Consider the following 25,502-nt stretch of genomic DNA (forward strand, 5'->3'; position numbering starts at 1 on the left):
TCCTGGCTGGAAGCAGGACAGATGGAGCCAGTGGTGTTTCTAAATACCTTTGCTGGCAGAATGAGACACTGTTCTGGCATGCCAGAGAGACTCTAGGTTTCATACCCTGTTTATACATAGGAATGTGCAGGAGGGAGGTAGAGAAAAAAATATTTTGTAAACCTTTTACCTTTCCTTTCTTAGTGCAAGGAGACACAATGGAAACCACAGGCTGGGTTTGTGAGGAGTCTGTGGGGGCTCTCTGACTTGACGCCTTCCTCCAGAAAGTATCCAGACTTTGCAGGGTATGGCAAAAGGAACTTACTCTGCTGTGTCAATGTCATAAAGAGGTGAACCAAATTGCCAGCAAATGCCCTGGATCACAGCCACCCACAACCACAACCACATCACACACAGCATAGCACAGCACCAAGGAATCAGCAGAGAGAGACAGAGGCTGCTGTAAAACAGAGAAGCTTGTCATCACCTCACTGAACATACTTAAGCAACCAAAATAGCAGCAAACCTCAGGCTTCTGGTTATCACATCAAGTGAGCATCTCTGGTTTTTTCACCATCTTTCTCTACATGACCCTGGACTTTCTCTTGCTCTGATTTAGTACCTGTGTTTTGTTCCCTCATGGTGATTTGTGCTTCTGCACAGTCAACAGCTGGATGAATATGAGACATCTGTGTACCCAGGTGGACAAGAAGGCTGATGGCATCTTGGCCTATATCAGAAATAGTGTAGCCAGCAGGACCAGGGCAGTGATGATCCCCTTGTCCTCAGCACTGGAGAGGGTGCACCTCAAGTGCTATGTCCAGTTCTGGGACACTAAGATGCTGCAACTTATCCAAAGAAGAGCAACAGAGCTGGTGAAGGGTCTAGAGCACAAGTCTTATGAGGGACAGCTGAGGGAGCTGGAGTTGTTTTGCCAGGCAAAAGGAGGTTCAGGGAAGACCTTATCACTCTACAGCTTCACTGAAAGGAGGTTGTAGCAAGGTGGTGTCAGTTTCTTCTCCCAACAAACAAGAGATAGAACAAGAGAAAATGGCCTCAAGTTGCAGCAGGGAATTTTTAGATAAGCTTTCTTTACCAAAAGGGTTGTCAAGTGTTGGAACAGGCTTCCCAGGGAAGTTGTGGACTTACTATCTCTAGAGGTACTTAAAAGATAAGGGGATGTGGCAAATGGACACAGGTTTGGTGGTGGACTTGGCAGTGCTGGGTTGACTTGATGATCTCAAAGATCTTTTCCAACTTCAACAATTCTATGATTTTACACTGCAGTATGGCAGGAAATAATTAGTAGGGACTGGGCAGGGTATTTACCATAGGTTTGATAAATGCCATTGCTGCACTCCACACTGGGCATAGGAAACAGCTCTGCTCGCTCTCTATCTGGCACCACAGGGGCTGTCTAATACTGCTGGAATGGGAGCACTTGGCTCTGCAGCCTCTTGCCAGCTCCACTCCCAGACTGTCTCGTTCCCAGCAGGACAGACCTCAAATTGCATGAACCCATTTCACAGCACTGCAGCAGACCACACCAGTTCCAGAGCTATGGAGAGGGAAACTCTCCCTGCTCCACAGACCTAAAACCAGAGGTAAAGACTCCTTGGGGTACATATTGCCCTGCAATGGGACACTCTGCCATGCTGGAGATCTTCCCTGCAGAATGGCACCCAGGGGGCTCCCAGTGCTTTAGGGGGGTCATTCTCAGCCCTGCAGCATCCCTTGAGCAAAAAGGCAAAGGTTCCTCTAGACTGGGCCATGCTGGGGATGCCCATTGCCAGGCCAGCAGGCCAGCAGGGTGTGGACCCACAGTGCAGGGGGGCTGATGGCCATGGGTGGATGCCACCATGACTCCATCTCCCTGGAAGCCCAGCTAGGAGATGCTTTCTTGGGCAGGGGCATGGCAGGGGGCAGACAGGACAGAGCTTTTTCCCCTTGACATTGCTTTTGAACCTTTCTTTTCCAGGAGCTGTGTGGAGGATCGCTTTATTTACCATGTCCTCTGCGTGTGTGTGTCAAAACAGGCAGACGAAGATTTCATGAAACAGATGTTCAGTGCTGCTGTGTGTGCTGATGTCTCCTGCTCAGCCTCAGACCTGGCTCCTGCTCTGAGGGACATCCAGATATAGGATGAAAAAATCGCAGCCAAGAACCTGCAGGTAAAATTATACTTTGTCATATTTGTGAGATGAAATTATCTGTCAGCTCTTGCTGATCTCTTCCCCCTCTGCCCCCCTAATAGAAAGCATCACAAACATATTGAATATACTTAGCAGTCCATTGCTAGATATAAATATACACCGGATAGTTGGATAGATTTTTTTCCCCCCAAAATATGTTTCTTCCAATCCACATCTTATAAATAGCATAATAAATAGGATGATACATGGTCGGTTTTTTGTTCATTTGTCCTCCCCCACAATTGGAAATACAATATTTTCTTTATCTCTTTCCCTTGGATGCACACAAAAACAGTCTTTGCTGATACTCTCAGGTTTTTCACATGTTTACATATTCATCTAATAACTGAAAACAGTACATATCTTTTCACAGATCTGACAATAAGCATTCTTGTTTGCCCTCTGCTGTTTAATATCCCCTCAGGAAATGAATGAGTGGTACGAAACCAGATTTACTGACTTTAATCAAGCTTCCACAAAACATGCTGAGAATGTGAGACATTTCAAGGAAGGAACAGGGAAAAGAAGTGTAAGTGGAATTGAAAACCCCTTCCAGCTTATGTTATGTCACTTCTAATGGAAGCCTTTGTTATGATTTCACTAAGTGAGGTAATGTGACAGTTGTCCGATATTTTTCCCAATAATGGTGGTCTTTTAGGCTATATTTTGCAACAAGCAAGGTGGATTGGAGGAGTGGTGACCCTGGATGTGACTCCATGTGTCAAACCAGCAGCAAGTAGCCACAAATAATATTTATACATATGAAATGAAACTTCAGCTGCTCAGTAATGCATGTATCTGAACATAAGGGTCCTGTTGTTTTGAATGAAAGTGTCAGGGGAAAGGGATTTATATGGGAGAATTTTTTATTTGAAGCACCATCACAGACACTTCCACTTCCACACAAAAAGCAGACTCCTGCAGAAGCAACCATTTAATATTTTACATCAAAGACATTCAGGATAATTTCATTAGATGGGGAAAAGACCTTAGAATAATGAGGGTTTGGTTTACAGCATGAGGATAAATAACAAGGGACAGAAGTGTTATTAAAACCATCAGCTCTGTTGTGAGAACCTCTTGATGAGGATAGATGGTTCAGCCACCTCCTACTGATCTTTGCTTAAAATAATTTTTAAAAATCAGCATTCCCACATAGTAGCCTGTTATTTCAAAGGGTTTTCCTTTCTGGGTCACAGACGCTGGCATTTAACCCCACCTCCTCTCAGTAAAACATGCAGCAGGAGCCTATGCAGGATGGAGTATCATATCAATGTTGTGTTGTTTTGATTTTTTTTCCTCCTCTGGTCAGCTTGAAATTATTTTTTTTCCTCCTCTGGTCATCCTCCACTCTGATGTCTCAGGCTTTTTATGCAGGGAGTAGCCTGTGGTCTGGATCCTGAGCAGCTCACCCTGCCCAGGCTGAGATGGTTACTCAGGCTGTCCTTCAAACCCTGGGAGTTACACAGACCCCCATTCACATGGGACATGTGCTCCATCAGCACTTGTCCTCCATCAGGGAGGGCTTTGCCAACAGGAAAAACCAAGTTGCCAGGATCACTACATTGGGGACCTGTGCTGGACTGAGGGTCTCTTAGGTAGCCTGCACCTCACAGGGAGAGTTTGCCTCTCTCTCACCTCTTCCCAAACATTCAGTTAAACAGGAATTAAGCAGTTATGGGTAATGAAAGGCTTCCTGAGAAGTCAGGAGGCTGACCACAGCTGCTCTCCAGCCAGGACAGGAGACTTCTCTATCCTACCTGTATCCCTGGGTGCCCCTCTGCACCCTAAACAACTTTTCATAGAATCATTAAGACTGGAAAAGACCTCCAAGTACATTGAGTCCAACCTTTGTCCTAACACCACTATGTCAACAAAACCATAGCACAAACTGCCACATCCAGTTGGTGTTTGAACAGTTCCAGAGAGGGTGGCTCCACCACTTCCCTGGGCAGTCTGTTCCAATGTTTAACCCCCCTTTCAATGAAAAAAAACTCTTTTTGATGTCCAACCTCAACCTCTCCTAAAGCAGCTTGGGGTCATTTCCCTTGATCTTCTCATTAGTTGCCTGGGAGAAGAGACCATCCCAGCCCCTTACTTCTACCACCTTTCAGGCAGTTGTAAAGAGTGATAAGGTCTCTCCTAAACCTCCTTTTTTCCCAGGCTGAACATCAACCTCTCCTCATTATTTACCCTATAGATGCTTTACCAGCTCTGTTGCCCTTCTCTGGGCATACCCCAACACCTCAATGTCCTTTTTGTAATGAAGGGCCCAGAACTGATCAAGGACTTGATGTGTGGCCACACCAGTGCTGAGTACGGGGAACAATCACTTCCCTGCTCCTGCTGGCCACACTATTGCTGATACAGGCCAGGATGCCATTGACCTTCTTAGCCACTGGGCACATGCAGGCTCATGTTCATCCAGCTGTTGAGTAGCACCCACAGTTCCTTTTCCTCTGGGGCAGATTTCCAGTCACTCTCTGCCCCCAGGCTGTGGTGCTGCTTGGGGTTTTTGTGACCCAAGTACAGGGCCCAGCACTTTGCCTTATTGCACTCCATAGAGTTGGCCTTGACCCATCAATCCAGCCTATCCAGAGTCTTCCTACAGTCCAGCAGATCAACACTCTCACCCAGCTTAGGGTCATCCACAAACTTACTGAAGGTACACTTGATCCCCTTGTACAAGTCATTGATAAAAATATTAAATGGAACTGGCCCCAAAACTGAGCCTTGGGGAAACCCCACTACTGACTGGCCACCAACTGGATGCAACACTATTCACCATCACTCTCTGTGCCCAGCCAACCAGACAGTTCTTAACCCATCAAAGCACCTGTCTAAGCCATCTGGCCCATACCTGGCCAGATCCTCCAGGAGAATTCTGTGGGAGACAGTATTGAAATTTTCACTGAAGTTCAGGTAGACCACATCCACAGCCTTTCCCTCATCCAGTAGATGGGCTATCTGGTCATAGAAGGAGATCAGGTTGGTCAAGCAGGGCCTGCCTTTCCTAATCCTGTGCTGACTGGGTCTGATGTTGTCCTGTACCTGCCAAGTGATGGCAGTCAGGATAATCTGTTTCATAACCTTCCCTGGAACGAGGCCAGGCTAACAGGTCTGTAGTTCCCTGAATCTTCCTTATGACCCTTGTTGTAGATGGGCAACCCTCAGTAGTCTGGGAGCTCTCCAGCTAGGCAGGGCTGATAATAAATGGTGGAGAATGCCTTGTTGAGAAGAGAAGGAGAAAGTGAGTCTGTCTCGAGGGCTTAGATTTTTTAAGCTCTGGGCCCTTCCAGAGGAAATGATATTGCTGTGAAATGGAAGTGGTTTGCAGCCCACCCCCCTGCAAAACAGCAGAGATGCTCCCTTTGCTACTCCAGGCTTGCACAGAGGCTTTGCCCACTTCCTCAGGACCTCACCTTCTTTTCTCACTATTCCTCCAGGTTTTCACTAAAAAACCTGCATTTTCCCCTGGAGAGCAACTCCTCCACCTTCAACCCGAGCCTCCCGCTATTGCAGCAGTTGTGTCGCTTTTATTAACTCGAATAAAATGAGGAACACTAATTTTCTTGCTTGACTCGGTCCTCTGGGACCTCGGGAGCCGGATTTTCTGCACGACTTCGCCAAGGTATCGGGTAACCTTGAAGCAACCCGGCAGGCGGGAGGGGGTTGCGGCTCCTGGTGAGCACGGCAGAGCCTGGCCCGAGGAGAAACCCACCCCCTTCCCCAAGAAGCCTCTGACATTACAGGAGAGAAATGAGCGGAAAACAGAGAAGCGAGTTAATTAGCTGCATCTTTGCCGCATCACGCTTGAGAGATGCTTTCACAAGGGCAGGCTTTGCTGCCTTGCTCTATCTGGTAATGAACGGTTTCTCTCCAAGCCAGAAACTCAGAGGGAATTTCTGGATCTATATAAGTAAAGAAAAACTATACAACCGGAGAGAGAAACTGTATCCCTGCCCCGTTATATAATTCCGTCTCTCTATTCCCCCAGACAGATTTCATATATGAGAAACACACAAATATATATATATATATATATCTTATGCGTATCTTTTCCACCCGGTTTTGCGGGCTCCCAAGGGGAATTTGAGAGACTGCTGTCTTCTCGCCCCAGGTTCAAATGGCCTCCAACACAAGCTGCCTCTGGGGCCGGCCCGGCGGGGCCGCAGGACAGGGATACCGCAACCTGCCCCCCGACAGCATCCCGCAGCCTCTCCGCACACCCCGCGGCTCCGGGCCGGCTTCTCCTCCCGCGGACAGACTGCGAGGGGAGCGCCGATAAGGTTGATACTGATAGGAGTTGAGAGACATGGAGAGCGGGGCTCGCTTTGACCACTGGCACAACGGGGCGGGGTGACAGCTTCAGGTGGGCTGTGATGAAATTCCAGATACTTCCTCTCCTGGGAGCTCATCCCAGGTGACACGCGTATTTTTGATTTCCCCAAATTCGAAAAAATTGCTTTTTTCTTTGCAAGATTAAGTACTGGAAAATCTCAGCACACCGGCTACGGGGCATCCAGACTGTGGAAGGGGCTGTCCTTTCTCAAGTGAAAGTTGTCGGGAGTTGCAGGGTTTTCCACAGGTCGGTCGGGGCAGGGGCTTGGCCGCCAGCCGCAGCGCCAGCGGGGGCGTTCAGCTCGGTGTGGCGGTGGCAGCTCGGTGCCCGGGGGTGCGGCCACCTCGGGGGATGCCTGGAAGGCTCAGAAGGGATGAGTGGATCAAGTGTTCCTTCTGTGGGGGCATGCGTTTGCAGAAGGTCCAATCCCACACTCATCCCAAAGCTGTTTCTGTACCTGGGGGTGAGCCCTAAAGCCCGAGGGGCTGCTCTGGCTGACACGGACTGTTGAAAACATTTTCCCAGCGGCAACTCAGTGTGCGCAGTCAATTTTATTTGTTTGTTTGTTTGTTTTTCAAATACCTCGGGGCACGGGTTTAGGAACAATAGTGGCAAGTCCTTTCTCAGGCAGAATACCTATACGGTGGGCATCCTAATTCAGCTTTAAAAACGATGACACGAAAGAAGGGATTAGTTCGACTCTGATATTTTGAGCCAAACAAAGCTTGATTCAAATCCGGTTTTAAGTGTTCATTCCACAAATAATTTAAAGAGGTCATCTTATTAAAAGACCCCCACGCCAAATACCAAGCTGTGATGGAAATATTCGAAAATAAATAGGATTTTTCCCTCCCAGCTGTGGGAGAGCTAACCCTTCTGTATGTCTGTGCCCGAAGTGTGCCCTTGTTTTACCGTGTGAGACATGCAGAGTGAGACAGAAACTCTGAGGTTAATCTGTCTCCTTCTTCTAAATGCATATTTGAATATTTAGACTGAAAGATGATGACACTGGGGAAGCTGAGGGCAACGGTCCACAGGCGATTGGGCAAAAATACTGAATAATTTTATTTAGATTTTATTTAGATTTTAATAGCACAAACAATGAACAGAAAGAACAACATTACATCTGCAGGCTGTTATGAAAAATTGTTTTTGACAGGTGACACCTACAAGTTTCTTTGGTCTTATAACTCCAAATCTGTCAAAAATGATGCATATTTCAGCGTCGGAATGTACAATGGCAAAATAAACAGAAGAAAAAGAGCTGTTCTTCGTGATGTACTTGATAAACCCTAAATAATCTGGGTTTAACCTGCTGTATTCAGCATATGTAAATAAAATCTAGTATGTTTATTTGGGTTAAAAAAAAAGATAAAAGAAAAAAGAAAAATAAAGGAAAAAAAGAAAAAGGAAAAAAAAAAAGAAAGTCAAGTCACAGGGACCAGAGAAAGACCTTTCAGTTTGTCAAATTCCTTAATTAGAGAGCTGCACATACTAGAAGATGCGTTTTCTTGCTCTGCTTCCCGCCCCCACCAACAATTTTACCATGAGGGAATGTTTACCAGAGTGTAACGAACAGTTTCCGATGGCTGCATTTTTGCTAAAGTTCTATTTTTTTTTTCTTGCTGATAGTCGTGTCTTGAAAAGTCGTATCTTCAGCACAAAACGCTGAAGCCCTTAACAACATTATAAGCGCTCATTAGGAAGTCAGCTCTCTTATAGCCCTTTCTCCTCCTCGCTGGCAAAACCGATCTCTTTCTCCATTTACACTGTTACCAGCCAGCCAGCAAGCTCTGCCCTGCTCCCTGGTGCCACTGCACTGAGAGATCTTCCTTCCAGCAGCTACCATTTTTTCATCCCTTTCTTTCTTCCGTGCCAGTGATTTATTTCCCTGCCTGTCCTCAGACGAAGCGCTGGATTCGGCGGGAGCCCAACAGGCGAAAGCGCCACCGTTTGCACCTCCCGACTCCCGAACCGAGGGCATCCGCCGCGGGAGCGGGCAGGGCGCCTTTTCCCGCTCCTGTCCCGGCACTGATGGCACTTGCTTCTCCCGAGGTCTTTGGCATCCACCTACGAAACAAGCTCCAGCTATGTCGTTGCTGTTACTGTACTATAACTGTGCCCCTCGAGGAGAATATTTACAGAAATTAAGTGCCTTGTTTTACAGCTGCAATTCTTCTGTAAACACTGAGCTGATTTTAAAAGAGATGAACCCCCCTCAACCCCCATAAGCTCTTCAGGAAAATGCAACAAATTCACATAATTCTTTTTTTGCCTTGAGCTGAGCTGAGCTGAGCACAGCAGAGAAGTCCTCTGAGGATGAGGAGGGGAGCTCTGCGGGATGGGCTCTCTGCCTGCGTGCTTTGGCTTCTCCTGTCGCTGCACAATTTCATCCCTGGAAGAGATTCAGGGTCTGGCTGGAATCTATCAAGCTGTCAGAACGGATAGAGACAGTCTGTGGAAATGCTCAGAGAAGGGTACTCCCACTGTATATTTAAAAACCCCAAACAATTAAAGCCTAGGCTGAAATTAAAAAGTCAATACTAGGTTGCCTGCCTAGAGGTGGAGGGAACCTGATTCAAGTGTTACAGCCGCTGTCTCACAAAGCCTCACTCAGAGAGAGCTCAGATCAGAATACAGCTCCACGAATTGGATTCCGGGGGATATTTGATGCTGGAGGACGGGGAGGGAGGGAAGCACCCCCTGTTTCCTCACCCTGCTGCTCCCCGGAGTGCAGGAACAGCTCGGTGCCGCGCAGACTTTTGCGGATGTTTCCTAAGACATCGGTCCTGTATACGTTCGGTAACCTTTGGCTTTTCCACGTGTTTTTCACTAAATCACAGCCCTGTCTCTCAGGGACGGTCAGGAGGAGATGAAAGGCCTTCATCCCTATGCTCTTTTCACGAAAACCATGGGAAAAAAGGATCACAGTGACTCGAGCACATCAATTTATAAATAAATCCCTGGGTGTGTTTACACATAAACATAGTCGGGTGCATGTGTACGGACTCACAGGCAAACCCGCGTCCTTGCTGCCTCTGAGGTGCCGGTGACCCTTACGGATACTGTAGCTGTACACGGTTGCACGCAGCCCTGCCTATAGCCAGAGGAGCAGCCTCCAGGCAGTGGGACCTCCTGGACATCCCTTCCGCGGGTACCTCGAGGGTACCGGGCAGCCGGAGGCAGAGCCCCTGTTCCCCCGCCCTGCCTGGGCCGCCCTTTTCTCCTCAGGGAGGGGCCAAGGTTTGGCTCGGCAGGGGCAAACACGAGTTGCCCCGGCAGGGCTGTGCTAGCAAACCCGCCCGGTCCCCCGCTCCGAAAGCTGGGGCAGCGCTGCCAGCTGGCGCGGGGATGCCCTTTCCTTTTTGTATTTAAATATCGTGGCTCTCCCGGGGCGGAGGCACGTCAGGGCTGGGCTTTTCCCTTTTCCTCCGGCCCTTAGCCAACCGTAGTTGCTGCGAAATTATATCAGGGGCTTTTACGGCCTCAGCGGCGGCCACTCGGCACCACTGCTGTGCCCGTGCCCCGCACAGCGCCATGCACCACCGTGCCCGCCGCTCTTTGTCTTGCAAGAATACGAACGTCGGGCACCCGGCGGTGCGGGAGGAGACTGGGAACAGAGGGCTCTGTCAATGTCCTCTGAACCAGATCTTCCACTTTCCAGGAGCGGTATGTACGGGCAAACCCGCCCTAGAGAACCGACTTCAGTTCTGATCTGAGACTTCAGCAGTATCTGGTGTTAAGATTCGTAGCGCTGCTTTCCAGGCCAGCCGAGCCTCGCATGTCGCATACCGAGCTCTGTTCAAAGCTGGAAATGGGGCACCATGCCCAGAAGCCTCAGGGGACACTCCCCATTTCCCCTCCCCACCCAGCCAGCCCCACGGCGTGTGGGAAGGTGCCCGCATAAGTGACCAGCGCCGATCAGGCGGCGGGAGCGCGACCTTTCCCACCGCCACGAAGAAGCCCACAGGCAGCGCCAGCCATTCCCGCACCCAGGGGGACACCCAGCTCAGCATCACTGTACAGACACGGTCGTGTCTGTATCGCCCCGCGGTTGCCGAGCTCTGCAGGGCTCTGCGGGACACGGGCAGTGCCTCCGGCCGGGTACCCGCCCCGTCGGGACCATGGCTGCTTTGCAGAGGAGAGTGGAGAGGGTGAGAGCGGCAGGCGGTCACCAGCTCTCCGTCATCACATTGGCACAGAGTAGCTTCTGCAAACAAAGGCACAGGCTCTTTTCTGTCTGACTGTGGTGGGATTAAACATCGTCTTTCTGATAACTGACGGTAGAGTTTAGAAATCGCTCACCTGATTATTAATTTTCTCACCACGTTTTGGGCTACTGCACCCCGATGACCTCACACACGGGACAGCCACAGTGTGGAGGCCAGGCCTGAGCTCTGGAGGTTGCCTCTCTCTGTGGCCCCACAAGCACAGAGTCCACAGCACTGGCAGGATGCTCTGCGGTGCCGGGGCTGACATACAGACGGACAGACAGACGAATGGGCCGGGCAATTGGTGGATATGGATGTGGAGCAGCTTTGGGTTAAAAACACGGACTGACAGCATAGTTTGGGTTGGAAGGAGCCTTTAAAGAGCATCCAGTCAGGGCCGTGGCATCTTCTACTAGATGGGCAGGCCCGAGCAGGGGGTACAGCCCTCGGCCATCCCTGTTGCAGCAGGACGGCATCCCAAAAAAACCTCATTTCCCAGATGTCAGCCTGGCCTGAGCAGGCAGTGGTGTCTGCCTGAGACTCGCATTTCCTCTCTCTGCCTCCCTTCCCCTCTGGGAGCCCGTTCATTCGGCTAAAATCACCCAAGGAAGTTATTTCATGGGGTTTTTCACTCCAGTGTAACCCCCAGCGTTTCTAAGCCCGAAAGCAAGCTGGGCACGAGAAACCTGAGGCTTGCTGCCCTTCCCTCCGAAGGGAAACCCGGGGCCAGGGCTCTCGCCACTGCCCACCACTGCCAGTCCTTGTCCCCGGCAGTTGCCACGCTGGCAGCCCCGCAGAGACACATTAGACTGGTCATTTTCTGAGTCTCCTTTATTTCCTCAGTTTCTCCCTGAAATCTTTATAAATCCCCCTTTTCCAGGGGGAGTGTCCAGGCGGGTGGAAGTCTGAGCACAATGAAACCTGAGAATTTCTGTCACTCTCTGCATATGGTCCGAAGTGCTTTAATCCCAATTAGGGGCGGCTGACACACGGTCCTATTCATCCCAATCAGCTCTTGAATACATTTGCCTAGAAATGAACTTCACAAATAGACTTTCTCCTAAATGTGCCCAACAGCAAGGAAAATCGAATTGAGTCAGGGGCTCATTCTGAGGCGATCGAGGGAGAAAAGGTATGAATTTATAAGGTACACCGAAACATTGCAATTCAGCAACAAGTTTACTGACTTTTATTTGCACCATGTCAACCGAAAGAACCAAGAGATACGGTGGGGGTTGCGGGAGAAGGGGAGTACGGTTAAAAGGCAACTTTAGACAGACTTTGAATACTTTATGCTGCAAGCTTCGCCTCCAATTGAAGTTGGGCTAAAAAGAAAAAAAAATCTCAGCCCCTACACTGGAATTTTTAACGAGCACAAAACGTGTTTGGATCCGATCTGGGCTGACGCTCGCGATTAACAATACGAATACCAAATCGAGCTCCTGTCATCTGCCCGGATTCCCATAGAACCTGAATTACTATTCAAAAGCTGCTTTAATATCCCACCCGCATCTCGTCTGCACCGCACAGCTGGTTGGGGGCCGCCGGCCCGGCCGCAGCCGCTCGGCCCCGCCGGTCGGCACCGGGCACCGGGCACCGGGCACCGGGCACCGGGCACCGGCAGCGCCCGGCGGGGCGGCAGCGGCTGCTGCGGGCGGCGTCACGGGGGAGGAATGGAAGTGAGGGGAAGGGAGAGAGGAGAGGAAATTGTGGTAGAGAGAAGGGGGTTTGAGAAAGAGCGGCTGAAACTAGAAAAGGTGAGCGAGATCGAGGAAAAGGTACGCGGAAATTGCAGAAGAGAAAGAAGGGGAAAGGCAGGGAACAAGGGAAGGGAAGGGAAGGGAAGGGAAGGGAAGGGAAGGGAAGGGAAGGGAAGGGAAGGGAAGGGAAGGGAAGGGAAGGGAAGGGAAGGGAAGGGAAGGGAAGGGAAGGGAAGGGAAGGGAAGGGAAGGGAAGGGAAGGGAAGGGAAGGGAAGGGAAGGGAAGGGAAGGGAAGGGAAGGGAAGGGAAGGGAAGGGAAGGGAAGGGAAGGGCAAAGAGGAAGAAGGGAAAAGGGGAGAAAGAGGGAAAAGGGGAGAAAGAGGGAAAAGGGGAGAAAGAGAAAGGGAGAAAAGGGGGAAAAGAGAAACAGAGAAAGTGTGAAAATTTTATTTAAAAATAAAAGAAAGAAAAAGAGAAGGAAAAAAAAAGCGAAAAGAAAAAGATGTTCAGACCATTTTGGTCTCTTCGGTTTAAAGAGGATTTCCGTGTTTCAGGGTCTCAGCAAGCCTCCTCCCTGCCCTCTGCCCCGTGCCTTGCATCCCTATCCACCTGCCGGAGTCTCGGGCCTGCTCAGGCAGGGCCGGGAGCCTCGGGCCGTCCCGTCTCGCAGCCCGGGGAAGGGCAGCCCTGTCGGGGCAAAGCCATTTGGGAAAAAGGTCACCCCGGGAGCCGCCGGCTGGGCCGCCCCGCCGGAGTATGGCCTGCTGAATGAACTTGCAGCATTTTGTTCCAGCCTCCGCTGCGATGCTCTGCGGCATAATGAGCCGGGCCCTGTATACAGGCATTCATGCTGGTCTGAATGTGGTGTTGAACCTTCTCTGTGCCGGAGCGGTTTGATGGTTTGAATGGAGCTCCCTGGTGGGACATTGCTCTCTGCAACTGTGCCTCTTTGGATGACTGTTGTTCCTTAACATTCATGCCTCATTATGGGGCAACCTGTTAAATCAGGGAGAACAGTGTGCCAAAGTGTTACTCAGGGGCACCGGCAGTTCAGCGGTGGGCATAAATAAGGGCCGCCAAGGAAAATAACTTTCATCGCATCTCTGGGCAAAAGTGATCTCTCTTTAATGGTGCCTCTAGTAGCCCGGTTTAAGTATATAAAGAGCGATAGTGGAATGTTTTGATTGAGTCTAAACATTGTCTTTGAATAAAGCTGAAACCATGTAATTAATGTGTCTTTTTAATAAGGGACAATACGGTCGTTCAAGCTATTTAATTTCATTTAATTTTCCATCCCATTTGCTCCAAAGGCTGCTTTTACTTTTAACACCCGGCCTTTCATGCTGCATCTTGCTCCAGTGGGCACATTAGATCGGTTTCACCCTTCCTTTTTAGGGAAGGAAAAATAAAAGAAAATGTGGTTCCTTTCCTCTTTTGTGGACAATTTATTTCACTTGGGGAACTTCAACTTTGAGCCACAGGACAGAATAAAAATTGGAGAACTGGTGTGAATGCTTCCAGAGCAAGGGCTTTTCTTTTCTGAGTGGATGGGAACCAGCCACAATCGGCTATATTAATAAATAACTTTCCTCACAGTCGGCCTTTACATGGTCCTATTGATAAAATTGTTCGCGTGTCGTTCACGCTTTTTGACTCATTAAGGCCTGGGAGGGAGCGGCTCCCGAGGCGGAGCAGTAGGGTACCTTGGTCGCCTTAAAGGCCCTCTCTCTACCTCTGCGGCTCGCGGAATTTCAAGCCAGTCTCATCCTCGAGTGGCCAGGCCAGAGGTTACAGGGACATGTTCATGGCTTAAATTTATTGCTCTCAACTTCTTGTTTATCCTTTTTCCCCCCATTCATGCCGCTGATCAAAGGGGTCATCTTCAGTTCCCCACATCCTCTCCCCCCTCCTCTTGCCAGCCCTGCCGAAGTGCAAACGAACCCATCCCTGCTGCCGGGACAGTCCCTGGCGTTGCACCCCGGAGAGAAGCGATCGATGGTCACTGATGCTGCAGGGGGAAGGCGCGGGGTGGGGCGGGCGCGACATTTATCCCTGGCGCTCACCAATACGGACCAGTACTGAAAATCCACTCGCAGCCTGCGCGGACTCGGTGCCGGCCAGCAGCCCCCGGAGCGGGCGGTGGCAGCGCCCCGTCCCGTCCTTGTCCCCGTCCCTTCCCGGTGCCGCCCGTCCGGGGCAGCTCCGCGCCCGCGGGCAGCGCCAAGGGGAGCCAAGCAGCCCTCGGGAGCCCAGAGCTCCGCCGCTCTGCAGCGGCGCTGACACTTCGGGGCTCGCCCCGGCCGTGGCAGCGGCCCCGGGTGCCCCGGGAAGGCGGCGGCGGCGGCACCGGGCGGGCTGGCAGCGCTCTGCCGCCGCGGGCCCGCAGCGAGCGGGGCCAGCCAGGGCAAATATCATCGCAGCAGCCGCGGTGACCTGCCGGGCTGGGCTTTCAGTGCTCTCCGGCGCGGTGAAGGGCAGGGAGAGAGGAAAGAAGAATTCCGCGGCCGCCAGCTGGTGAGAGGTGCCGGTTCGGAATCGCTCTCGCTCCCCGTGCGCGTCCCTGTGGCCTTTGCTCTCACGGTGCCACTCGTGACGGCGGCGAACAAATCCAGAGTAAAGCTCCCACGCACAACCGCATCGAAAGCGACGTGCCAAGGTTCATCTTGCAGAAAGCGGGTTACTTGAGAAGAGCCCGCTCAGTTACCTGGCATCTGTTGGCAGATGTACCTCTAAGCGTAGCTTTTTGGCTTCCTCTTGAAATTTATTAGGGCTGACTATTACAAAAACGCCACAGGGGGGAAAAAAAAGGAAAAAATAAAAGAAAAAAAGAAGAAGAAAAAAAGGGCTCCATCTCTGCCATTGTTTCCGAAAGCAGTGGATAAAATGTCATGTGCAACTTTGCAACTTCTCCAAAGGAGAAAGGTTTAGAAATCTTTTTGGAGTGTTATGAGGCATGGAGCAGAGAAAACCCACCAGCAAGAATTAGATAGGAGTATAAAAGTGAAAGTGGAAGATTGAATTTGTTAGTGTCCCTCTTGGTCTGACAGGCACATCTGAACTGTTGTATGCACTTAAGGAAAAAAGTCGCACACTTTTCCTTGTCAGCTCCCGGAAAATTCCTGGGACATTTATCCAGCCTGAATTATAAGATGACTTAATCCTAGCACTTCATTGTATCTTAATTAAAATATTTATGGGAAGAGGAGGGACATAGGCACACACTCTGTTCAAATATCTTCGTTCTGACTCCATTTACAGTTGCTTTTTGCAGGTACTACCTCCTAAAGCGGTTTCGGTGCAAGAGATTTAGCGTGTGGGCAAGGAACTTGTGGATGCATTAAAGGAGGAATCCAGCTGCACATTGTTTGCTAGATATCTGTATTATCTGCTGGCCGTGCCTGCCTGTTTCCTGGTGGCTGTATGTCTCTATTTCTTCCTGTCTCTATTTCTTAATCGCTCGAACTACAGACACATCTTTCCCAGCGCTCGCAGGTGCAGCGGTTTGTGTTTTACAGGGGCTACGGCGGCGCATATTTTGTGCTATTCATCCTCCTTGAGGATCAAAGCTCTTCTGAAACAGATTACTGGCCTGAAACCAAACCACTGAAATGGTAATATGGTCGTTCTTAAAAAAAAGTGTAGGTATTTTCTGGTGTTTTCCCATCAAGTACCTGCCCAATTTCTGTATGGCACACGCCGGGAATCAATAGAAGTTAACAAGTCCTCAAAACATTCCCCATCTCTTTGTTTAATCTCCTTTACAATAAAGCCAAGGGAAGAGAATTAAAAATCTTTGAAGTATATTAAACCTCAAAAGGCTCAGCCAAGTAGACTTAAAATAGTCACTTATTTTCCAAAACTGGTTTGTCGAGGAACAATAAAAGGAAGTAAAATTTATGGAGAAATTATACAGTGGATTTGTCACTTAAAATATCGTAACTGTCTCGGGGACAATACCCCATGCTGAGGATTAATGGTCCCTCCAGACCTTTGATTCACCAGCGCCTTTTCTTTGCCCTTGACAAATTGGATTTTTAGGAATGGGAAGGTCGCCTGGCCCATTGTCTGCCAGCCATTCACTCCGCCTGATTATGCAGGAGGGTTAGGGAAAGGCTCCATGTGACCCTCTTGGATGGGACTCCGCAGCTGCTCGAGGAGCCAAACTCTCTCACCAAACTCTGCGCCCCAGAGCATCCCCCTGCCAAGGGGTACCCCTCCTGCTCCCGTCGAAAAGCCGGCGTCCTCACAGCGCCGCGTCACTCTGCGGGCGGAGATACGCCTGTGCTCATCCTCCCGCCGCCTGCCGCTGTCACTCCGGCCCCCTTAAGTAGTTGGGGTTCCCGAGCGCTCGCACCCGGCGGCAGCGATGCAAACCAGCAGGGCTCCGGCCATCAGCGTCAGCGCGGAGAGCTGCATCCCGGCTGGGCTGCGCCTGGGTCCCGTGCCGGGCACCTTCAAACTGGGCAAGTACCTGTCAGACCGCAAGGAGCCAGGACCCAAAAAAAAGGTATTTTCCTACGGTCGCTCCTGCACCGCTGGACTTTGATTATTCGTTGACTCGGGGGAAGCCGGCTTTGGGAGAAGAGGCTGCTCTTCCCCGTCTCTCTTCGATCCTCCCTTCTTAGAGAGAGCCAGGAAAGCAAAGGGAAGCATTTCCAGAACGTCCTGAGATGTCTCCCCGTGGTTTTGCCAGGAGAGCCTGCCCGCTCGTGCCCTCTCCCCCTCCTCCCCAGCGCCGGGGCCCCCAGCCCTGCCGACCTCCGGGGCGAGGCCAGAGGACACGGGGGCTCTCCCGGAGGAGTGGGCGCTCCCCCGCCTTGGACAGAGACGTGCTGGAAGCGTCGCCTGAGCTCCGTGCCCGATGTCGGAGGGCCCTGGTCCCGCCACCCAGCCCCCGCCCCCCGGGGCTCCGCTCACTGGGGCATTGCCCCTTTCCCTGGAGGAGCCGGGACGTGCCACGGCCGGCTCCTCGCTCCTGGAGCCCCGGCGAGGCGAGGGCACAAGGCTGTCACAGCCCCCGGGTTTGGCCCGGGAAGGAGCAGGGCAGAGGCAAATGCACCGATTTATTTCTGTGTTTGGCTCGGGTTCGTGCCCCCCAATCCCTCTTCCCGGCCGCGAATCCTTTGGCTCGGGCCTGAAGGGAGTGTGGGGCGAGAGGACGGACCGGGGCTACCCCGGAGACGGCGCCGGGGTGCAGGTCGCAGGTGTCGGGGCAGCCCAGGGCAGCTCGACCTTCCCCCAGAGCCTCGGGGGCTCTCCTCCCCTGGAGCCGCAATCAACCCGCAGAGCCGGAGCGGCAGCGATGTCGGCCCCACGGCTGCCGGCTCCGGGGTCCGTCCGTGTCCGAGCGAAGCAGCGAGGAGGAGGCGGCCAAGGGCTCTCGCCCCGTCCATCAGGCTCTTCAGGGGGCTGCGGATGAGACCCCTCCTTTCGCCCCCCGGGCAGCCGCGGCTCACGCGTTCCGCTCGGATTTTTAATGCACTTTAATTGTTTTTAAACGCTCTGCCAGCCCACTCAAATTTATTTCTCATCTGGCTCCCTTGGTTTCTCGCTTTAGACTGCTTTGTTCCGATGACTTTTATTGCACGGTCATTCAGGGAATGGGCACTTCATTTTCTCTTTGTATGGGCAAGCAGATTATGAAGTATGGGGCTACAGGGACTTTGTAGCTAAGCAGAATCTTCCCCCCTTTCCCCCTCCCCATCTCCCGACAAGTCCTGCATGTCGCAATGGTTTTGCACGGACTTAGAGACAAAAAGAAAAAGAAAATTAAAATCGTACCTGGGTATTTAATATAGCTTTAAGCGAAATGTAACAGCTGCAACTGGACAAGGTGCGTTTGGATCAATGCTACCCAAGGGAAAAATCCCGTTTTCCCTCTCCGGGCACGGGTTCTTCCATCCTTACGCTGCAGAGCTGCAACCCCCGCTAGGGCAGGGCACCTGCGAGCCGGGGACCGTCCTACCCAAAGGTGGGTGAGGATGGAAGCGTTAAAAAGGCGGCAAAAGGAGATGCTCTCGCCGCTGCTTTCAGCTGCGATGCTCAGCCTCCTGCCTAGTGTGGGGAAGCAGCTCGACGGGCCAGGCAGAGCGGGCAGGCAGGCCGGGGGACGGGTAAGCTTTTTGCTCTTTTTGTGTTTCGTTTCACGTGAAAATGACAGCAGTGCCGCCTGTTTTCCAGGTGCGGATGGTCAGAGGGGAATTAGTGGATGAAGCCGGGAGCTCGGCCCTGGAATGGATAGGGTTAATCCGAGCTGCCCGAAACTCCCAAGAGCAGACACTGGAGGCTGTTGCGGATCTGCCAGGAGGACAGGTACCCCGCTCGCGGCTCCGGGCTGGCATGGCGCCTCTCCCCGCCACCTGCCTGCCTCTCAAGCCTCCTGAAGAAGTTTCCTTTCTTCCCTCTCCAGATTTTCTACCGGGCGCTGCGAGATGTCCAGCCGGGAGAGGAGCTTACCGTCTGGTACTCCAACCCTCTGGCGCAGTGGTTTGACATCCCCGTCACGGCCACGCCAACGCACGACGAGAAAGGTACAGATGCGGGCACTCATTTCAGAGCAACCAAATTAAATGAAACAAAACAAACCTTCTTTAGCTGACACCTTTGACGGGATCTCAAACTGCGGTAGGCAAACGTGGGCCCTCAGAAAAATAAATGCCAGTACAGCTGCCGTGAATTTAACCCACCACCCTTTAAACTAAGGCTCCATCTGCTTACATTTAAAGGGTGATCTATTAACTCGGTGGCGTATGGAAAGGCCCCCGTGCGTCGAGTTGTTCCGTCATCGGCCCGATTTAATGATTCTTTGATAGGCAAATGGGGTTTCTGTGAAACATCGCTATAGTTGGTATGCGAGACAGCAAATTGGCTCGGCTCAGCTTACCCTATGCTGTTTCTAAAAACATCGGGTTTACCTTCCGTTCTCAGAGTTTCAGAGACTCTTTTCAGGTTCTCTTGCGGGTAGATTCACATAGTAAAGCCAAAACTGGGCAGTACTGGGCAATCCCTGTAAATTAGAATACATTAGGAAAAAGGTTAAGTCGGTGTCAAATCAGCCTGAGATCAGGATATGCAAAGATGTTGGGAAGGGGAAGACACCCGTCTGGGACGGCTTGTTTCAATCCGCAAACCCATTCTTACTGAAGTTACACCGGTGTTAACAAAATGATAAGGCGGCAGCACGTTTAAAAAAAGACCAGGGAAAAAGGACGGAACACTTCAGCGTTCATTTGTCGGGCTTCTCTGTCGGCGGCCACCCCCTTCCTCTGGTCCCGGGTCCGGGCGCTCCCTGGGGCGTCGGTGGCGGCAGCTGCCTGTGGGCACTCCCCTCGGGCTGAGCCCGCTCCGCGGGAGATGAGGGAACCCCAGGCGCTCCTGCTTGACGCAGAAGATCCTTCAGCTTGGCAGTGTCCCCGGGAAGGGAGTGAGTGCACGATCCGGGCAGGAGCTGCCCCCTCCCCCGTCACGGCTGGCCGCTCCGCAAGGCGACCAGAGTCCGGCCCGAAGGGATGGCTGCGGGAAGGCCAGGCTCTGGCTATTATATCACACCGTGCAAGAGCCCAAATCCCTCCTTGTACGAAAACTACACCCAGAAAAGAAACTCTTGGTCACATTTCTGTCCCCGCCACGTCGAAGGGCAGTGAGGCCATGGATCTGCCAAGGGTCGCCCTCTCGAAAAGCCTGGCGAAGTTTCGGTGGCAAGGAGGACACGCGGCTGTGTTGCGCCCCACTCCTCTCCAGCAGCCCTTGCTGCGGATGGGTACCAGTGCTACTCGGGGGAAAAATGAAAGAGAGCTCATGTCTGCAAGAGGCTCCCAGAGTGCGGCATCTTCCTCGCCCCGTCGAAGCGAGGTTGATTTGCAAAGTGAACCTACGGATCTGCTGTGTCTTCGGTCCCACAGTTTCCAGACTGATTAATACAGACTCAGCAAAGCCTGCTGAAGTGCTCTTCTTCTAATGATCATATGCTGAAAAAAAAAGCCGAAAAATCAAACTAAACTCTCAAACCCCCACCAACCGAAAAATGACAGTGGAAGAAATTCGGAGAATTTTTTTTTTTCAAAAGCACAAAACGAAAAAACCTAACCAAATCAAAAATTGAATTCTTCTGTGTTTGACCCCTTTAATTTGGGTTACCGTGGTGAGAAAGAAGTGGTTTTTGGTGGGGAGGGTAGTTTGATTTTTTTTTTTTCTTTTTTGTGTTTTGTTTGTTTGGTTTTTTTATCTTTTCCCTGGAGCCGTTCTTGTTGAACGGGAGCTGAGCCGGGGAAGAGCCGAGCCGGGCTCGGTGGTGGTCGGGAGCCAGTCCCGACCATCTTTTGCCGAAGAAACCAGGGCCGACCCGCGCCGCTCCGCTGAAGAGACCTGCATAGGCAAAAGAAGATAGCGGAGGGCAGTCCGTGGGGTCCGTGGCCGTATTCCTTGCCATCCGTACCGCTCCTTTACCCCTTTTCCCGTGCACGGCAGTGGGTTGCCACCGTGGTTCCCCCTCCCATGGCCGCTGGCTCTCTGGGGCCCGGGCAGACACAGTCCCGTCTCTTCCCCTCCTCGACGGGGCGAAATAGAGCTCCCAACGCCCTCACAATGCTGCAGATCCCGGGGCTGGCTCTCCACGGCTAGCGAGGAAAGGCTGCCCACGGCGGCGAGCACACACACAGCGAGATACACGCAACAGCGTGCGATGCTTCCACGCGAGTTGGCACACGAGTTTCCCGCGGAGAGCGAAGATTCCGTTTTCCATCCGCAGCGGACATCGACTGATCCCTGTCAAAAGCCGGTGACAGGGAGGCTGGTCACGGCCATCGCATCCACCCCGGCGACCCGCCCTCCCCGGGTGCCCCGACAGACGAGGGGCACGATGCAAGGTCTCACCCCTGTCCTCCCCCACGGGATTCCCTGAAACGTGAGGAGCTGCCCCCAGGCCTGGAGAGGGCTCTCAGTTCCGTGCGGCGCTTGGGCTCACCTTAGGTGCATGAAACTGAGGGGCGAGGGTGAGCTGGGGACGGTCAGGGTGGGCAGGAGCCGAAAGGGAAATTCAGGGGCTTATCAGCATAGTATGGTGACTGGGAGAAACGACAGAGAGAAAGATGGGTACAAAGGACAGAAAAAGAGAAGAAAAGGGGAAAGAATAAGGAGGGGAAGGAGAAAGGAAAGGGGAAAGTGAGGAAGGAAGGAAGGAAGGAAGGAAGGAAGGAAGGAAGGAAGGAAGGAAGGAAGGAAGGAAGGAAGGAAGGAAGGAAGGAAGGAAGGAAGGAAGGAAGGAAGGAAGGAAGGAAGGAAGGAAGGAAGGAAGGAAGGAAGGAAGGAAGGAAGGAAGGAAGGAAGGAAGGAAGGAAGGAAGGAAGGAAGGAAGGAAGGAAGGAAGGAAGGAAGGAAGGAAGGAAGGAAGGAAGGAAGGAAGGAAGGAAAAGATTGCTAGACAGACAGGTGGCCACAGAGGCGGCGTTTCACCGTCGGGGCTGAGGAGATGCTCCTTCTTGGGAGTACCCTCCTGGCAAGCAAGGCCAGGAGGGGGAAAGCGGAGTCTGAGCCTCTGCGGTGTCGGGCAGCCACCACAGCCGCGGCCACCGAGGTCTGTTCCGCTTGAGAGAAGTCGAAATGGGACGGGGTACAAAGGGCATTGTCCTCTGAAAGGGAACGATTACATATGGCCCATACATATCGGATATTGTCTCGCCGCGTAATGAGGGGCTCACGATCATTAGATTGGCCTTTGTTCGGTGCAGCCGACTCCCTGACATACGCTACCTCCTCTGCAAACGCCAACAGATGGGCCCTCCGACAGACGACTCGCGGCAGCAGCTGCTCCCCCCGGCCCTACGGCGCCCCGCTCGCGGGAGCTCAGCCCGGACCGGGCAGCGCCCGCACGGCTCCGCTCCGCGGCACAGCATGGCGGGGGCGGGACGAGGCGGAGGGAGCGCGGGGATGCGCGGGGAGGCGCGGGGATGCGCGGCCGCCGCTGACGGGTCCCTCCGCTTGCCTCCGCAGGGGAGGAGAGGTACATCTGCTGGTACTGCTGGAGGACCTTCAAATACCCCAACAGCCTCAAGGCCCACGTCCACTTCCACTGCGCTCTGAGCCACGGCCGGCCCTTCCTTCATCACGACCACGGCCGGCCCGCTGCCACCGCCTTCGGCCTGCCCCCCAAGGAGCTGCCGGCCGCCTCGCTGCGCGGCCACCCGCCGCCCGGCTGCGGCCCTCGGGAGGCCGTCAAGCGGGAGGCCGTCGTCGCCTCCCCGCCGCTCGCCAAGCCGGCGCTGCCCAAGCGGGCGGCGGGCAAGGAGGAGCAGGAGCGCGCCCTGGACATGAGCGTGGGGGCCGCCCGCGGGCCGGGGCCGCTGCTGGGGCCGGCGGGCGGCAACGGGCTGGCGCTGTGCCCCGGGGCGCGCTCGGCCTTCCGCCCCGCCGGGTCGCTGCGGGAAGAGGCGCGGGGCGCCGCCGCCCTCGGCTTCTCCAAACTGCTGGGGGGACTGAAGGCGGGACGCGCCGCCGCCGAGGCGCCGCCGAAGTGCGGAGCGCTGCCGGGTGAGGCCACCCCGCAGGCGGCGGCGGCGGGGCTGGCTTGCGGCGGCGGGCTGCGCGCCTTCCCGCTGCTGTCACCGCTGGAGGAGGCCTCGGCCTTCCGGCAGGTGGAGCGGGGGCTGCCCGCGGCCGCGCTGCCGCCCGCCCGCTACCCACCGCTGCCCGGCGGGGCCCTGGAGCGCTTCGCGCTGCCGCCCTTCGAGGGGCTGAAGGCGTACGCGGGGGAGTGCGGGCTGCCGGTGATGCCGCTCACCGTCTACAACGGGGAGCTGCTCTACGGGGCCGCGCCCTACTACCCGCTGAAGCTGCACCTCGGCGGCCTCCTGAAGTACCCCGAGTCGGTGTCGTACTTCGCGGGGCCGGCGGCGGGTCTGCACGCCGCAGAGCTGGGCTCACTGGCCAGCATCGACCGGGAGATCGCCATGCACACGCAGCAGCTCTCCGAGCTGGCGGCCGAGAAAGGCCGAGGGAGGCTGGAGACGCTGCCGGCGGGGGCGGCCGGGCCGGCCGGAGGGAAGCCCAAGACCGGGCACCTGTGCCTGTACTGCGGGAAGCTGTACTCCCGCAAGTACGGGCTGAAGATCCACATGCGGACTCACACCGGCTACAAGCCGCTCAAGTGCAAGGTCTGCCTGCGGCCCTTCGGGGACCCCAGCAACCTCAACAAACACATCCGCCTGCACGCCGAGGGCAACACGCCCTACCGCTGCGAGTACTGCGGCAAGGTGCTGGTGCGACGCCGCGACCTGGAGCGGCACGTCAAATCCCGGCACCCGGGGCAGAGCCTCGGCAAGGCGGCCGAGGACAAGAGTGACTCTGGCTATGCGCAGCCCGAGCAGGAGCAAAAGACTGACAACGAGAGCGATGTGGATGTCTGCTTCACCGACGACCAGAGCGACCCGGAGAGCGGCAGCCGGCACCGCGAGCAGTGATGCGGGAGGCGGCCGTGGCGGGGCGGGGGTGAGGGGAGCGCTGCAGCCCCCCTCCCACTACTCTGGGCTCCCGGGGCGGTCCCACGCGAGGCCGTGTCGCGGAGGAGCGCGGGCTGGCGGGCAGAGCCGCCGGCGGGGCGGGCAGGGGTGCGCGGGCGTCCCCGGCTTCCCTCCACGGCATCGCCCCCGGCGCTGCAGCTGCGGTGCCGGACAGGGGCGGGAGGGCGAAACCCTGGCGGGCCCGGGATCCCGCTGGGCAGGCACCGCATCCCGGTAGGAGCCCGCATTTCAGTGGCCATATATTTTTATTGTACCTTTGTGTCGAGAAAATTGTGCCTTTTGGAAATGATTTTTTTTTTTCTATGCGCTCTCCCATCACTTGCTCCAGCGGTCTGAGCCGTGGGGCTCAGCAGCAGACCCGGGTCTGCAAGCGCCTCTGGCATCTGTACACTTTATTTGACACCTCACCTGTGCTTGCTCGGGTCCTAATAAAGCAATACCAACAGCTTTTTGGAATGACAGAAAAAAACAGGCAACAAAATGCCACTCTTGCAGCATGGAAGAGGTTCGCATAACAGGTGCACCATTTGATCAAGTTGCAATTATTTATAGCAGATAATATTTGAGTAACAAATGTAAAATAAATATTGAAAAGCATGACTCTAAAAGCACGCACTATATAATTTTAAAGGAAATACACTCTCTGTTTGGTAGAATACAAATGTGGTGTATGTTTGTTTTCTAATGAACGATGTACAGTGGATACAGTATTTTGGTCTTGGTTCCAGTTTGTCATGCGATTTTTTAAAAAAAGAAATAAAGTTACTGACAAACTACTGTTTGCCTAGTTGTTCGTTGAGGTGCTGTCAGCAGGATCTCGTGTTTCTTCACAATGCTTCTGAAGACTGGAAGCACAGACCCATTTATATACAGTGTCTTTGGGTCAAGCTCTTAACAATTTGCCTCTGAATAATATGTCGCCTGAGCATTTTCCGTCTCTCAGCGAAACCAAAGGGCAAAAATCCCATATCCAATCTGTTCTTCTCTATGCCTAGGATTTTTGATTTTTTTTTTTTTTTTTTTGCTATTTCGTTTTTCACAGGGCGAAGGCAGAGCTGTTAGAGGCTGGACATTATTAGTCTGTTTTTATCGGTTTGCACGCGGTCAAATGTGCCACTTTTGCAAACACTCTTCTTTAGAATCGTTGTTACTTTTATTCGAGGAAAAAAAATCTACTTATTCTTTGGTATGAAAAACCTGAAACGAGTTCAACTTAAAAAAATAAAAGACTGTCAGAAAATTCTGTTTCTCCTGGCAGCTCCTCCAACTCACCAGGCAAAAGGATGCAACACTGCCGACAGTGACCCGCCAGCTGTGACCCGCCAGCTGTGCGGGTCTGCCCGCTCAGGTCCGAGCTGGGGCTTTCCGTGTGCCCTCGGGCAGGCGGAGTCAGGAGGGAGCCCCGCTTTTTGGTTTGGCGTAGCTCACAGCTCTGAAGTAGAGGGTAAATCTCTTTGACTGCTCGATACACTTAGAAGACTGTGAGGATCGAGCCCTATTTCAGTCCGGGGTGTAGGCGCTGCAATATAAAATACAAACAAATTACTTTCAGTATCTGCGAGAA

At 53.2% G+C, this 25,502-nt stretch overlaps 1 protein-coding gene across 1 annotated transcript; it reads left to right on the forward strand.

Annotated features, from left to right (window-relative positions):
• Positions 1-16,791: 16,791 nt before the first annotated feature.
• On the forward strand, positions 16,792-24,043 carry PRDM13 (PR/SET domain 13). The gene is made up of 4 exons (XM_036379793.1): positions 16,792-16,932; positions 18,606-18,737; positions 18,835-18,955; positions 22,413-24,043. Exons 1-4 carry the CDS (start codon positions 16,792-16,794, stop codon positions 23,876-23,878), a joined length of 1,860 nt encoding a protein of 619 aa, XP_036235686.1. The 3' UTR covers positions 23,879-24,043.
• The last annotated feature ends 1,459 nt before the right edge of the window (positions 24,044-25,502 follow it).

This window comes from Molothrus ater, chromosome 3, assembly GCF_012460135.2.
Source record: "Molothrus ater isolate BHLD 08-10-18 breed brown headed cowbird chromosome 3, BPBGC_Mater_1.1, whole genome shotgun sequence".
Taxonomy (NCBI): domain Eukaryota; kingdom Metazoa; phylum Chordata; class Aves; order Passeriformes; family Icteridae; genus Molothrus; species Molothrus ater.